Raw genomic sequence first — 15,814 nt, 5'->3', positions numbered from 1 at the left:
ACATCAAACTGCACTGAATAGGTATGAAACTGGGAGAGTTTTCCTTCTATTTGGTGCAGATTTCACATTTCTATCATCTTTTGTTGCTTTCCTGTGACCAGTCAAAAGTGCACCATGACTTTACGGACACACTGTATTTTACTAAACTTGAAAGCTTTAAACTCCCTGATCTATATAGGGACACACAATATACACGTGAAGGAATGCATAATATGTGCCTTCATTTTTCATTTCTCTCAAATTTCTTTAGAGACCTGTCACCTTCAAATTGGTTTCAATTCTACATTGGACCAGAAGATCACAGGCAATTTACCAAAAACTTATCTCTAGTTTTTTAAAAAAGTAGCACCTAGGCTCTGGCCACATGGCTCAGTAGACAGAGCACCATTCTGGCATGCCAAGGTCATATGCTCCATCCCCAGTCAAAGCACAAGTGAGAAGCAACCAATAAATGCACAACTAAGTGGAACAACGAGTTGACGCCCCCCCCCCCCCAATCAATGGGGGTAAAAAGCAGTGCCTAATGCAAAACATGAGAACACTACTTCTTTTCATTTGGCAACATGGTGATCCTCAGTACACTAGAATTTAAAAAAATAATCAGAAATGTGACAAAAGATCTGTATACAAAGATATTATCATTTAAAATGATTGAAAATTACATTTTCATTATTACCAGTAAAACTGCCAACACTAAAAATGTCTCATAACCAAATATTAATTAAATTGACACAGCAACTCTACAAAATAAAATATAGGAATTAAAAAATGCTTTTTACAATATTTAAAATTGGGGAAAATTTAATGTTAACTGAAAGGGGGTAGAAATCACAACCAAAGTTATACACGGCCATATATAGATTTATAAACAACTGAAATTTTTTCACAAAAATTTGGTTTAATTTTAAACTAGAAACAAACAAAAAAACACTATGATTAATTCTTTTCAGTATAATCACTCAAAAGTAACTACATGTTTAGTAAGCTTTTATGAAAATATATAATAAATATACCTGAAGTACATAGTCAAGGGCTATGTGTCTAAAACATTTTCTTGTTGCCGTCAGAATGTTTGTGGCTTCTTCAACTTCATGCTGTTTGTTTCTCTGTACTTGAGCATTTTTTACTAATGCATTTTCTTTCTCTTCACTGACTTTTTCAAATTGCTTCTTGGCATCTTTGAATTTTCTAAGATCCCTAAAAAAATAAAAACAGTGAAGCCTTTATAAAACTTTCTTGATCAAAAATTTTAAACATTTAGAATTTAATTTTTATGTTTCTCTACTTATTTGATTCACTGTGAAGTAACACTCAATAGCTCTTCCAACAACAATATATACTGTTTCTCAATTATATATAATTCCCAACATAGTCACCTAACATTTCCTTGCTTAAATCTATAAATTTTAGGTGAAAATAAGTTGGAAAATTAACATTACAGAAACATTAAAAGCAAAGTTATTTTTCCCTAAAGACAAATTCAGGGACAGGTATGATTATTTAAACAAATGATTTTTAAATAGTAATATACCTAAGAATTACCATAAGGAACTTGTTGAATACACAAATTCCAAGGCTCCTCCTCTCCCAGATATTATAATTCATTGGTCTTTGGGATAAATCCTAGATATCTGGGGTGGGAGGAGGGGTTTTAAGACACATCCTTAATTTTACTGCTATGGGTGGTCGCAGACCACACTTCAAGGATCAACAACATACATTTCTTGTTGAAGAACTACTGGTCCAAAGGATATGACTATTCTTTTTATTTTTTAAGTGAGAAGCAGGGAGGCAGAGAGACAGACTCCCATACACACCCCGACGTATGGGGATCCACCTGGCAAGCCCCATAGTGGGCAATGCTCTGCCCATCTGGGGCCACTGTTCCTTTGCTCAGCAACTAAACTATTTTAGAGCCTGAGGCAAGGCCATGGAGGCATCCTCAGTGCCTAGGGCAAATTTTCTCCAGCTGAGCCATTGCTGCAAGAGGAGAAGAAAGAGATAGAAAAAAGGCAGAGGGGGAGGGGTGGAGAAACAAATGGTCGCTTTTCCTGTGTGCTCTGACTGGGAATTGAACCAGGACATCCACATGCTGGGCCAATGCTCTACCATTGAGCCAACTGACCAGGGCCATGACTGTATTCTTAAAACATATACATAATGCTTTCTTAAAGAATTCTTATACACATTAAGAGTAATAGTAAGCATTTTAGTAATCTGAAAATCTGAAATCCTTGATTCATTAATGATCATAGGTAAGTATATAACATCACTTTGCTTTTACTTTTTCTATCAGAGAAGGAGGCAAAATAACTTGAAGGCAAACAATTTTAAAATAATAAAATATACCTAAGAAAGAACTCTTGTAAGAAGCCATTAACTTAAATGTGTACATTCTATAAGAACAGTCTAAATATCTGTCTATTGTGAAATAATTTATAAATAATCTGCAAGGTATCACCTTCACTACAATAATTCTAACCTACTAAAATGGCAGTGTATTACATTCATGTGATCTGCCACTATTTACAGCTCATAACATCTATAATTTATCCTGAATACTATATTACAATCAACTTTATCTGTAATTTTATATTCCCAGTCAGGAATTAAAAGAGAAAATCTGAATTATTAATGTGGAAAAAGGAACCAGGAAAGTTAGATTTTTTTTTTAGCTATATAGTTTCATTTTATTTCACATATAAAATGCAATGAATATGACACAAAGTCTCAGATGTAGTAAAAAAAAAATGCATTCTCATTACTCATTCTCATATATTACATTAACTTCTCTTCAAAGAAAAGACCATATTGAGACAATGCAAAACTTAATATCAACTACAACAGCTAATATTATTTCAACCACTCTTGGGGTTTGTTTTTATTTTAAAAAATTATTTCTTACATCTTTTAAATCTACAATTTTAGCTATGTATCCAGAATACATATTCACAGTATAAATATTCACTATAAAGTATTAAGTCTGATTCTTTACAGAGTAATGCTGAAAAAAAGGCAGTACTATATACATTTCACAAAGCAAACCAAAAAAACTAATATTTTTGTAATTCATCTTCCACAATTTCTCTCCAAAGATACCAACTCCCAGATGTAATAAATAACAAACTGTTTTTCTTTTTCCTTCACTGCAATTGACTTACTCTTTAACAAAGTTCTGAAGCTGTGCCTTAATTGATCTCTGAGTTTGGTCAAATAGGATCTAAAAGATAAAATATAACATTAAACAATTAGAAAAGTAAATAAAAATAGTCAAGTAGTTCTATAATTATCACATCCCTCTATCAACTCTCCAATTTCTAGTAACACCTAAATTTCTTATTCAAGACTACTAAGAAATAAGCATTTAAAAAAGAAACAAACTGCCTGACCAGACAGTAGCACAGTGGATAGAAAGCATCAGGCTGGGATGCAGAGGAAACAGGTTCAAAACCCCAAGGTCACCGGTTTGAGCATGAGCTCATCCGGCTTGAGCACAGGCTCGCCAACTTGAGTGTGGGGTTGCTGGCTTGAGTGTGGAATCATAGACATGACCCCATGGTTGCAAGCTTGAAGTCAAGGGTCGCTAGCTTGAAGCCCAAGGTCACTGGCTTGAGCCCAAGGTTGCTGGCTTGAGCAAGGGGTCACTCACTCTGCTGTAGCCCCCAGGTCAAGGCACATATGAGAAAGCAATTAATGAACAACTAAGGTGCTGCAATGAAGAACTGATGCTTCTCATCTCCTCCTATCCTGTCTATCTGTCCCTGTCTATCTCTCTCACTCACTGAAAATAAACTAAACTAAACTAAAATATTAAAAAAAATCACGTCTATTTAGAGGAAATCAGATCTACTTTAAAATTTAAATAAAATGCTCAAACAGTAGAGGAGTTCATTTCTTTGATTTTAATTCACATTTTGGAAGACAACCTAAAAGACTAATACAAATTCCACTCCATCCACAACATGAAATTTCTTAATCTCATATATCAAAGCACACCAGATGAAAACAACTCCACAACTACAGTATATCTTAGTTAAAGGTTATTCATTTGGGAAGACATGGGGATTTAAATGCTTCTATTCCAAGTTCTAGTAAACACTGTTTCCTTCTTTATTTTAAATAATTACTAATATTAAAGACAAGAACAGAATTTTATTCTTCACAATAGTTTGTCCTACTTAAACGGTGCCACATTGTTAACTTTGATAACTCCATGTGTGGTAAATGTCACAGGTCTAGTCATAGGAATTCTAAGTACCTTCGTAATTTGTAGATATACTTCATTCAGAATTACAAACAGATGGTCAGATGAACCAGGCAGAAAAGTCAATATTCAGAAAAAGAAAAAATACTAAGAGATACAAAACTGGGTGGTAGGTATAAAAAGGTTGATTACCCCTGAACTACAACATGCACCAAAAAACGGATTTCAGATTTGGAATCAGTGATGCAGAAATATATAGAAACAGTTCTAAAACCTTATGCAACAGAAAATGAAAAAAAATTTGTTCCCCAGTGATATTAGCAAATCGGATCCAACAATATTGGTACATGAAAAAAATCATACATCATGATTAAGTGGGATTTATTCTGAGGAGGTAAGGCTGGTACAATATTTGCAAATCAATCAATGTGATTCATCACATAAACAAAAGGAAGGATAAAAATCACATGATAATATCAACAGATGCAGGAAAAGCATTTGATAAAATCCAGCACCCATTTATGATCAAAACTCTCAGCAAAGTGGGAATACAGGGAACATACCTCAACATGATAAAGGCCATCTGTGACAAACCCACCGCCAACATCATACTCAATGGGCAAAAATTAAAATTAATCCCCTTAAGATCAGGAACAATGCAGGGGTGCCCCCTCTCACCACTCTTATTCAACATAGTTCTGGAAGTCCAAGCCACAGCAATCAGACAAGAAAAAGAAATAAAAGGCATCCAAATTGGAAAAGAAGTAAAACTATCATTATTTGCTGATGATATGATACTGTATATAGAAAACCCTAATGTTTCAGTCAAAAAGCTTCTGGACCTGATAAATGAATTCAACAAGGTGGCAGAATATAAAATTAATATTCAGAAATCAGAGGCATTTTTATATACCAACAATGAACTGTCTGAAAGAGAAATTAAGAAAACAATCCCCTTCCCTATTGCAACCAAAAAAATAAAGTACCTAGGAGTAAATATAACCAAGGAGGTTAAAGACTTATACTTGGAAAATTATAAAACATTCATAAAAGAAATCAAGGAAATTACAAACAAGTGGAAGCATATACTGTGCTCATGGATAAGAATAAACACCATTAAAATGTCTATATTATCCAAAGCAATCTATAAATTCAATGCAATTCCTATTAAAATACCAATGACATACTTCAAAGATATAGAACTAATATTCCAAAAATTTTATGGAACCAAAAAAGAACATGAATAGCCTCAGCAATCTTGAAAAAGAAGAATAAAGTGTGTGGTATCACACTTCCTGATACCAAGAGATATTACAAGGCCATTGTACTCATAATAACAAGCATATAAATCAATGGAACAGAACAGAGAACCCAGAAATAAATCCACACCTTTATGGACAATTGCTATTTGACAAGGAGGTAAGAGCATACAATGGAGTTAAGACAGCCTCTTCGACAAAAGGTGTTGGGAAAATTGGACAGCTACTTGTAGAAAAATGAAACTAAACCACTAACTTACACCATTCACAAAAATAAACTCAAAATGGATAAAAGACTTAAATGTAAGTCGGGAATCATAAGCATCTTAGAAGAAAACATAGGCAGTAAGCTCTCTGACATCTTTTGCAGCAATATATTTGTTGATTTATCTCCACAGGCAAGGGAAATAAAGGACAGGAAGATAAACAATCCAATCAAAAAGTAGGCAAAATAAATGAATAGACACTTCTCCGAAGAGGACATACAGATGGCCAATAGGCAGATGAAAAAATGTTCAACATCACTAGTCATTGGAGAAATGCAAATTAAAACCACAATGAGACAATGAGATATCACCTAACATGAGATGTCACCTAACACCAGTCAGAATGGCGCTCATTAACAAAACAACACATAAGTGCTGTCCAGGATGTGGAGAAAAGGGAACCCTCCTGCACTGCTGGTGGGAATGCAGACTGGTGCAGCCACTGTGGAAAACAGTACGGAGATTCCTCAAAAAATTAAAAATCAAACTGCCTTTTGACCCAGCCATCTCACTCTTAGGAATATATCCCAAGAACACCATATCACTGATTCAAAAGATGAAATGCATCCCCATGTTTATGGCAGCGTTGTTTACAATAGCCAAGTTCTGGAAACAGCCCAAGTGTCCATCAGTGGACGAGTGGATTAAAAAGCTGTGGTACATATACACAATGGAATACTATGGGGCCATAAAAAAGAAGGAAATCTTACCTTTTGTGACAACATGGATGGACCTGAAAACTATTATGTTAAGTGAAATAAACCAGGCTGAAAAAGAAAAATATCATATGACCTCACTCATTTGAGGATCCAATGAACAATGTGAACTCAGGAACAGAATAGAAACAGAGGCGAGATCAAAGGGACCAGAGGGAAAGCAGACAGAGGGAAAGGGGGTGATAAGATGGGATCAGCCCTGGCCGATTGGCTCAGTGGTAGAGCGTCGGCCTGGCGTGCAGAAGTCCGGGGTTCAATTCCCGGCCAGGGCACATAGGAGAAGTGCCCATTTGCTTCTCCACCCCTCCCCCTCTCCTTCCTCTCTGTCTCTCTCTTCCCCTCCCGCAGCCGAGGCTCCATTGGAGCAAAGATGGCCCGGGCGCTGGGGATGGCTCCTTGGCCTCTGCCCCAGGCGCTAGAGTGGCTCTGGTTGCGGCAGAGTCACGCCCCGGAGGGGCAGAGCATCGCCCCCTGGTGGGCAGAGCGTAGCCCCTGGTGGGCGTGCTGGGTGGATCCTGGTCGGGCGCATGCGGGAGTCTGACTGACTGTCTCTCCCCGTTTCCAGCTTCAGAAAAATACAAAAAAAAAAAAAAGATGGGATCAGAGAAGGGACAGAGATTGGCGAAATTATATATACATAACACAGCATTATAGAGAGCAAAAAAGCAAATCCTGGAGTGAAGGGGGTAGGGTATTGGGAGGGAGGGGTGCAAGGGGGATGTGAGGGGGACATGGGGGAGGGGGGATACATTCGGGGAAACACTAGAATCTATGTAAACACAATAAATTAAAATCAATTGAAAATACACAGAAAAAAAAAGATGTAAGTAATCTAACTTTGAGAGCTCCTGTCTTTGGTTCTATCAGCCCCACGTGCTCCGTTGGCTATTAAAATCCATTTATTTTCCTCTAAAACCAAAAAAACCCCACAAAGGCTATACAAGCTGTATGATTCCATTTATATAATATTTAGGAAAAGGCAAAATTAGAGAGATCGAAAAAAAGAGTCAGCAATTTCCAGTGGCAGGGGGAGGAAGGAAAGGCGGAGAAACAATGGGGTAGTCATGAAGTTAGTTTTAGTTAATGGAACTGCATCTTGCTTGTGAGTAGAGACCCAACTATATGCAGTTGTCAATCCATAAGGAATCAGTTTAGTTGTATTTAAATTTTAAGATAACGTTAAAATATGAAGAACAACAGGATACATATAAACCAACAGATTTTTTTTTTAATTTAAAAAACAAACAGCATGACTAATGAGGTTGACTGAAAGACAGGTGTAGAAACATAAAACCAACAAGAAAATACCCATAACAACATTTATGAAAATTAAGCATTTGCCTGACCAGGTGGTAGCGCAGTAGATAGAGCGTCGGACTGGAATGCAGAGGACCCAGGTTCGAGACCCCGAGGTCGCCAGCTTGAGTGCGGGCTCATCTGGTTTGAGCAAAAGCCCACTAGCTTGAACCCAAGGTCACTGGCTCCAGCAAGGGGTTACTCGGTCTGCTGAAGGCCCGCAGTCAAGGCACATATGAGAAAGCAATCAATGAACAACTAAGGTGTTGCAATGCACAATGAAAAACTAATGATTGATGCTTCTCATCTCTCTCTGTTCCTGTTTGTCTGTCCCTATCTATCCCTCTCTCTGACTCACTCTCTGTCTCTGTTAAAAAAAAAAAAAAAAAGAAAGAAAGAAAGAAAGAAAGAAAGAAAGAAAGAAAGAAAGAAAGAAAGAAAGAAAGAAAGAAAGAAAAGAAAATTAAGCATTTAAATAAAGGATAAAGCAAGTGTATGGCATCATCTAGAACAGGGGTAGTCAACCTTTTTATACCTACCGCCCACTTCTGTATCTCTGTTAGTAGTAAAATTTTCTAACTGCCCACTGGTTCCACAGAAATGGTGATTTATAAAGTAGGGAAGTAACTTTATAAAATTTATAAAACAGAGTTACAGCAAGTTAAAACATATAATAATAATTACTTACTAAGTACTTTATGTCGGATTTTCGCTAAGTTTGGCAGAATAAATCTTTATAAAACAACTTACTATAGTTAAATCTGTCTTTTTATTTATACTTTGGTTGCTCCGCTAAAACCCACCATGAAAGCTAGAACGCCCACTAGTGGGCAGTAGGGACCAGGTTGACTACCACTGATCTACAACATGTTCTCTAACCTCAATGAAATTATACTACTGATACGCATAACATAGGTCAATCTTGAAAAATGTATGACAAGTCAAAGAAGTCTCCCTCTCTCCCTCTCTCACACACAACCTCTGTATTATTCCATTTATATTAAGTTATAAAACAAGCAAAACTAGGTATAGAAAAAAAACAGAACAGTCTTGCCTCAGGAGTGTGGGTTGGAACTATCTGAGAAGATGTACGAGAAAACTTCACAGATAATGATTTTTATCTTAAGAGATTTAGGTTACAAAAACATATGCATTTGGTCCTGGCCAGTTGGCTCAATGGTAAAGCATCGGCCTGGCGTGCAGGAGTCCTGGGTTCGATTCCTGGCCAGGGCACACAGGAGAAGCACCCATCTGCTTCTCCACCTCTCCCCCTCTCCTTCCTCTCTGTCTCTCTCTTCCCCTCCCACAGCCAACGTTCCACTGGAGCAAAGTTGGCCCGCGCGCTGAGGATGGCTCCATGGCCTCTGCCTCAGGCACTAGAGTGGCTCTGGTTGCAACAGAGCAATGCCCCAGATGGGCAGAGCTTCGCCCCCTGGTGGGCATGCCAGGGTGGATCCCCGTGGGGAGCATGCGGGAGTCTGTCTGACTGCCTCCCTGTTTCGAACTTCAGAAAAATACCAAAAAAAACCACACACACACACAAAAACCATGCATTTATCAAAATTTGCTGATTGGTAAACTTAAGTCATGAATTTAACTATATTTAAAATATACCTTGAAAATTTTTAAATTTGTAAAACACAAACTCAAATTACAGATGGGAAAGTATTTAGGAGTGAAATACACTGCTGTCTATAAATTACTTTTGAAATATATCAACTACAGGAAGATTGATGCATGAATAGAAAGAAAAAATGGACAATTATGTGATAAAGCAAATATATCTAGCAAGTATGTATATGAATGTTTACTGCAAAATTAAAAGAATCAGAAAAAGTCATTCCTCTTCAAAAAAAATATAATTAAAAAAAAACCCTTCTAAAACAAAACGATACAAAGAGTCCTATCAAACATTAAGGAAGTGCCCTGGCCAGACAGCTTAGTTGGTTGAGTGTTGTCCCAAAACACAGAGGTTGCCAGTTTGATCACAGTCAGGGCACATATAGGAACAGGTATATGTTTCTGTTTCTGTTTCTCTCTCTCTCTCTCCCTCTTTCCCTTATCTCTCTAAAATCAATAAAATTAAAATAAAGAAAACATTAAGCAAGAAAAAAGATACTAATTCTACTCAAACTCTTTCCCCAAAATCTTCTCTACCAGAAAATTTATTCATGAGAAAATTCTTATGATGGACAAAATAAAAGATATTGTAAGAAAAGAAACCTACAAAAAAATTCTTAAGAATACATAACAATGAAACTTAACAATAATATAAAAAGGAAAATATATCATGACCAACTGGGATTTATCCCAGAAAAGATTGATTTAAAATTCAAAAACCAATCAATATAATTTACCACATTCACAGATTAAAACAGAAAAACTATATGATCATCTTGACAGATGCAAAAAAGCATTAGACAAAATCCAACATTCATTCCTAATAAAAAAAATTCTTGGGAATTCGGGAATAGAAGGATATACCCTCAATACAATAAAAGTCACATATGAAAATCCTATAGCTAACATTACATTAAGTGGGAAGAAACGACTTTCTCCCTACAATCAGCAACAAAGAAAGTATGTCTGTTTTCATCACTTCTACATAATATTGTACTAGAAATCCTAGCAATGCAATCAAGCAAAAATAAATAAATAAAAGGCAGACATATTAGAAAGGAAGAATACAAAATTGTTTTTATCCAGGGGCTACCTGATCGGCTATGCAGATAACTCTACAGAGAAAAATTTACTAAAAAGGTTGCAGAAGCAAAGTCATATACAAAAATCAGTGGTATTTCTACATACCAGCAATGACCAATTAGAAATTGTAAAGTTTTAAAAAGAATACCATTTATAACAGCATCAAAAAATAGGAAATGATTAGGGATAAATCTGAAAAAAGTTATGCAAGACTTGTACAGTGAAAAATTAAATACCGCATTTTTCGCTCCATAAGACGCACTTTTTCCCCCAAAAGTGGAGGGGGAAATGCCCGTGCATCTTATGGAGCAAAAAATACAGTATTTTATTTATTTTGTTTGTTTGTTTGTTTGTTGTTGTTTTTTTGCATTTTTCTGAAGCTGGAAACAGGGAAAGACAGTCAGACAGACTCTCGCATGCACCCGACCGGGATCCACCCGGCACGCCCACCATGGGGCGACGCTCTGCCCACCAGGGGGCGATGCTCTGCCCATCCTGGGCGTCGCCATGTTGCGACCAGAGCCCCTCTAGCGCCTGGGGCAGAGGCCACAGAGCCATCCCCAGCGCCCAGGCCATCTTTGCTCCAATAGAGCCTTGGCTGCGGGAGGGGAGACAGAGAGGAAGGCGCAGCGGAGGGGTGGAGAAGCAAATGGGCACTTCTCCTGTGTGCCCTGGCTGGGAATCGAACCCGGGTTCTCCGCACGCTAGGCCGACGCTCTACCGCTGAGCCAACCGGCCAGGGCAAAAATACAGTATTTTATTAAATATTTTAACACACCATTTGGTTCAGAATATTTTTTTTCTTATTTTCCTCCTTAAAACCCTAGGTGTGTCTTATGGTCAGGTGCATCTTATGAAGCAAAATATATGGTAAATGGATATACTATGTTTATGAGTTAGAAAACTCAATATTAGTAAGATGTCAATTCTCATCAAACTGATCTATAAATTTGACATGATCCTACTCCAAATCTCATTAAGGCTTTATGCATAAGTTATAAACCTGGTTCTGAAATTTATACAGAAATATAAAGAACCTAAAATAGCCAGTCCCCCCCCCAAAAGGCATAAAGTTTGAGTACCTATACTACCTCATTTTAAGACATTATAAAAGATACAGTAATCAAGGCAGTTGTGGGATTAAAATAGGCAAAAAAGATCAAGGACACAGACGAGTCCAGAAATGAACCACACATAGTCAATTTTTTAAACAAAAGGTACTAATAGGGAAAACATAATTTTTTTTAACAAATGGTACTGAAACAAACAAGTGAAGAATTATATGACCAAAAAAAATGAACCTTGACCCTTACCATGCAACACAAATATTAACTTGGAATGGATCACCGACCTAAACTAAACAGAGAATAAAATCTTAGTGAACTTGGGTTTGGCAAATATTTCTTAAAAGGACACAAAAACTATTTTAAAAATCAATAAATTTACTTCATCAATTTAAAAACTTGCTCTTCAAAAGACAGCACTACAAAAATAAAAAGGACAAGCCACAGCCTCGGAAAAAAATATCTGCAAGACTTTTTTATAAAATATATTTTATTGATTTTAGAGAGAAAGGAATAGGGAGAGAGAAACAGGAACACTAACCAGGTGTTCCTGTATGTGCCCTGATCAGGGATTGAACCGGCAACCACTGCGTTTTAGGACAATACTCTAACCCACTTAGCCATCGGCTAGGGCACAAAACTTTTTTCTGGGCCCTGGCCGGTTGGCTCAGTGGTAGAGCGTCGGCCTGGCGTGCAGGAGTCCCGGGTTCGATTCCCAGCCAGGGCACACAGGAGAAGCGCCCATCTGCTTCTCCACCCCACCCCCTCTCCTTCCTCTCTGTTTCTCTCTTCCCTTCCCGCAGCCGAGGCTCCATTGGAGCAAAGTTGGCCCAGGTGCTGAGGATAGCTCTGTGGCCTCTGCCTCAGGCGCTAGAATGGCTCTGGATGCAACAGAGCGACGCCCCAGATGGGCAGAGCATCGCCCCCTGGTGGGCATGCCGGGTGGATCCCGGTCGGGTGCATGCGGGAGTCTGTCTGAATGCCTCCCTGTTTCCAACTTCAGAAAAATACAAAAAAGTAATAATAATAAAAATAAAAATAAAAGATTATACTAATTTAAAAAAAAAACAAAAACTTTTTTCTGACAAAAGACATATGGAATATAGACAGGACTCTTACAACTAAATAATGAGACAGAAAAATACAAAAAAAAAAAAAAAGTTTAATAATTATTTTAGAAGAGCATTGATTGTTTTGCAAAGTACCAATAAAACTACTAGGGATAAAATACTCAAAATGTTATCAGAAAACTTGAAGCCTGACCAGGTTGTGGTGCAGTGAATAGAACACTAACCTGGGACACTAAGGACTCAGGTTCGAAACCCCAAGGTCACCAGCTTAAGCATGCTCATCCAGCTTGAGCACAGGCTTGCTGGCTTGAACATGGGATCATAGACATGACCTCATGGTTGTGCTAGCTTGATCCCAAAGGTCACTGGCTTGAAGCCTAAAGCCACTGGCTTGAGCCCAAGGTCGTTGGCTTAGCTGGAGCCCCCTGGTCAAGGCACATATGAGACAGCAATCATTGAAAAGTTGAAGTGCCAAAACTAGTTGATGCTTCTCATCTCTCTTCCTTCCGATCTGTCTCTCTCTATCCCTGTCTCTCGCTCACTCACTTAAAAAAAAGAGAAAAATTTAAAACAAAAAGATATTATAAAAAAACTAATTTTTCATATTGATAGTTGAGTCACAATAATAGCAAGATATAACATTTATATTAAGAATTCACTTGGAGCCCTGGCCATTGGCTCAGCAGTAGAGCGTCAGCCCAGCATGTAGAAGTCCTAGGTTTAATTCCAGTCAGGGCACACAGGAGAAGCTGCCATCTGCTTCTCCAACCCTCCCCACTCCTCCTTCTCTCTCTCTCCTCTCTTTCTCTCTCGCCCGCCTCCTGTAGCCATGGCTTGAATTGTTTGAGCAAGTTGACTCCTGGTGCTGAGGATGACTCCATGGTCTTGCCTCAGTAACTAAAATTGCTTGGTTGCTGAGCAACAGAAGGGCACCAAATGGACAGAGCACTGCCTGGTAGGGGATTGGGATGCATGTGGGAATCTGTCTCTCTGCCTCCCTGGGGGTGGGGGGGGAGGAGAAGGAGGAGGAGGAGGAGAATAATAATAATAATAATTCATTTGGAAAACTATGAAGATCTACTACTACATTATTTTACAAAATATCTCAAATGTAAAAGTTTGCATGTAGATATGAATTCCATATTAAATGTTATAAAAATGATGCATGAATCAAAAAAATTTTCAAAACATTAAGCTTCATCTATTTTCAGCTTTTTATAAAGAAATGATATGAGAATACCACCCTGCTGTTTCATTCTTGTCCAAAGGAAGAATTTTGCCTAAATTTATAAGTTAAAAGTAGAATTCAAAAGTTTAGGAGGAACAATTTTCAACATTAAAATTTGTTCAATGCCAGTTACTGGCTTTGAAAGATGCCTTATTTAACTAGTGGTCTTTTTTACAAATTTATTACATTCAATATGTAAAATCTTCCCTAACGTGTTTATTTTAACATAATCTATAAAAATAATTTATTTTTTAAATTTCTTTTTAACAAAAATTTTATTTATTGCTTTTACAGAAGTGGAGAGAACAGGAAATATCAAATCATAATTGCTTCACTTTATTTGTTCACTGATTGATTGTCATATATGCCTTGATGAGGCAAACCCAGAGTTTTGAACCAGCAACCTCAGCATTCCAGGTCAACACTTGAACCACTGAGCCACCACAGGCTGATTTATTAAATATTAATTAAATTAATTATTTTAACATAATTACATTAAAATATATACATTTTCCCCAACTCCCAGATAGGATATAACACCCACATGCCCCCCCCACAGTCTCCTCAAGTGTCCAATACAAATAGACCATCAGTTTCTATCTGTGCTATGAGATGACAACAGTTGGGAAACACTAAACTACTGTATTCTCGCTACCTACAACCATTTGTTGAATAAATGGGAGAATAGATAAAATAAAGAAAGTCATTCACACACACACACAAAAGTCACATATTTTCAGAGAATTTATGCAGTAATTCACCTTTAAAGTTTCATTCAGTAAAAATAGTAATATTCCAACTTTCTTATACCAACAATCAAATTAGAATCCAAAAGAGTTAATCATCAGTGAGGTTACAGAAATTATGCTCCAGAAAAACAAGTCAGTATTTAAATCAACTCTAGGACTTAGTAAAGTGTGGCATACATGACCTGCTCTGGAAAAGGCATGAATTGGCATCTTATAAATACATAAGAATTAAAGAGTAACCCTAGGAAATTTGGATTAAATAAGAAACAGTATTATCCATTTTTATAAAAGAAATAAATCACAAAAGAATCCAAATAATTTATTTTTTAAATGACTAGATAACCTAATCCCCTACTATAGGTTTACAAGCACCACCCTCAAGGGGAGGCTATTTGGCTTAGCCCTGCCAAGTCCCAGATTCCTCTGCCCATTGGGGTCAGTTCCAGGGGTGGGGGGCAGGGAGAGGGTGTTAGAGCTAGACATTCAAAGTCTGAATTCCTTGAAGGCTATTGTCAGGGACCTGGACAAAACGCATCGATCCCTCCTGTGGGTTGGGCCACATTAGCTCCAGTGGGAGAATCTCTAAAGCTGCCCCCGAGACCAGTGGCTCCTCAGTTGAAAGTATTCCTGTAGAGGGGACTGTCGGCCCCACCAGCCTGAACCTGTGGCTCGGGAAGTAGAGTTGAAGTCTCCAGTAGTGACTGAGAGATCACTGAGTGCCTGACCATGTGATCCCTAAGTAGGGGACCCACTACCCTTGTCCTCCCAACCCAAGATGCCCTGCCCTGCCAAACTCAAAGCCTCTGAAAGGGGCTGTGAGGCGAGGCCAGTCCAAGCCTACTCTACAATCTTTCTGAAGAAGGCTTTGCAAAGGGAGATGGAGCAGCTGACAGATGGAAGTGGACCTCAAGAAGCTTAAGCCCTTCTACAGACCTACCCTCAGCTATAAGTAAGAGGATAGTAAATAAACCCTTATACACAGATTGACCCCTCCAATACATACCCAGGCACAGTAAATGCAGCCACAGAACAGTGAACAGAGTGGTAGCTCCAGACAGGGAGCCTATAGCAGGTTAAAAACAACATCTGACCTCAACCCATACCTGAACTCTGCCCATGTGGACCCTGAAACACCACCAGAGCTAGACTCAGTTAGCCACACAGTGGCATAACCAAAGGGACAGTCCAGCTGACACCAGACCCTGCTGGGAACAACTCAGGCCAGGGGTAGCCACTGCACAGCATCTCATACACGATGA

At 38.0% G+C, this 15,814-nt stretch overlaps 1 protein-coding gene across 3 annotated transcripts in view; it reads right to left on the bottom strand.

The window, feature by feature from the left end:
• ACAP2 (ArfGAP with coiled-coil, ankyrin repeat and PH domains 2) overlaps positions 1-15,814 on the bottom strand; it is a 201,396-nt gene that overhangs the window by 71,219 nt on the left and 114,363 nt on the right. For all 3 annotated transcript variants that reach the window (XM_066347902.1, XM_066347905.1, XM_066347903.1), the window contains exons 5-6: positions 3,162-3,220; positions 1,014-1,197 (exon numbers count right to left, since the gene is read on the bottom strand). In XM_066347902.1, the coding sequence (XP_066203999.1) occupies positions 1,014-1,197; positions 3,162-3,220 (243 nt within the window). The remainder of the gene's footprint in view (positions 1-1,013; positions 1,198-3,161; positions 3,221-15,814) is intronic.

The sequence above is a fragment of the Saccopteryx leptura genome, chromosome 8, assembly GCF_036850995.1.
Source record: "Saccopteryx leptura isolate mSacLep1 chromosome 8, mSacLep1_pri_phased_curated, whole genome shotgun sequence".
Taxonomy (NCBI): Eukaryota; Metazoa; Chordata; class Mammalia; order Chiroptera; family Emballonuridae; genus Saccopteryx; species Saccopteryx leptura.
This window is presented reverse-complemented; position numbering and strand designations above follow the sequence as displayed.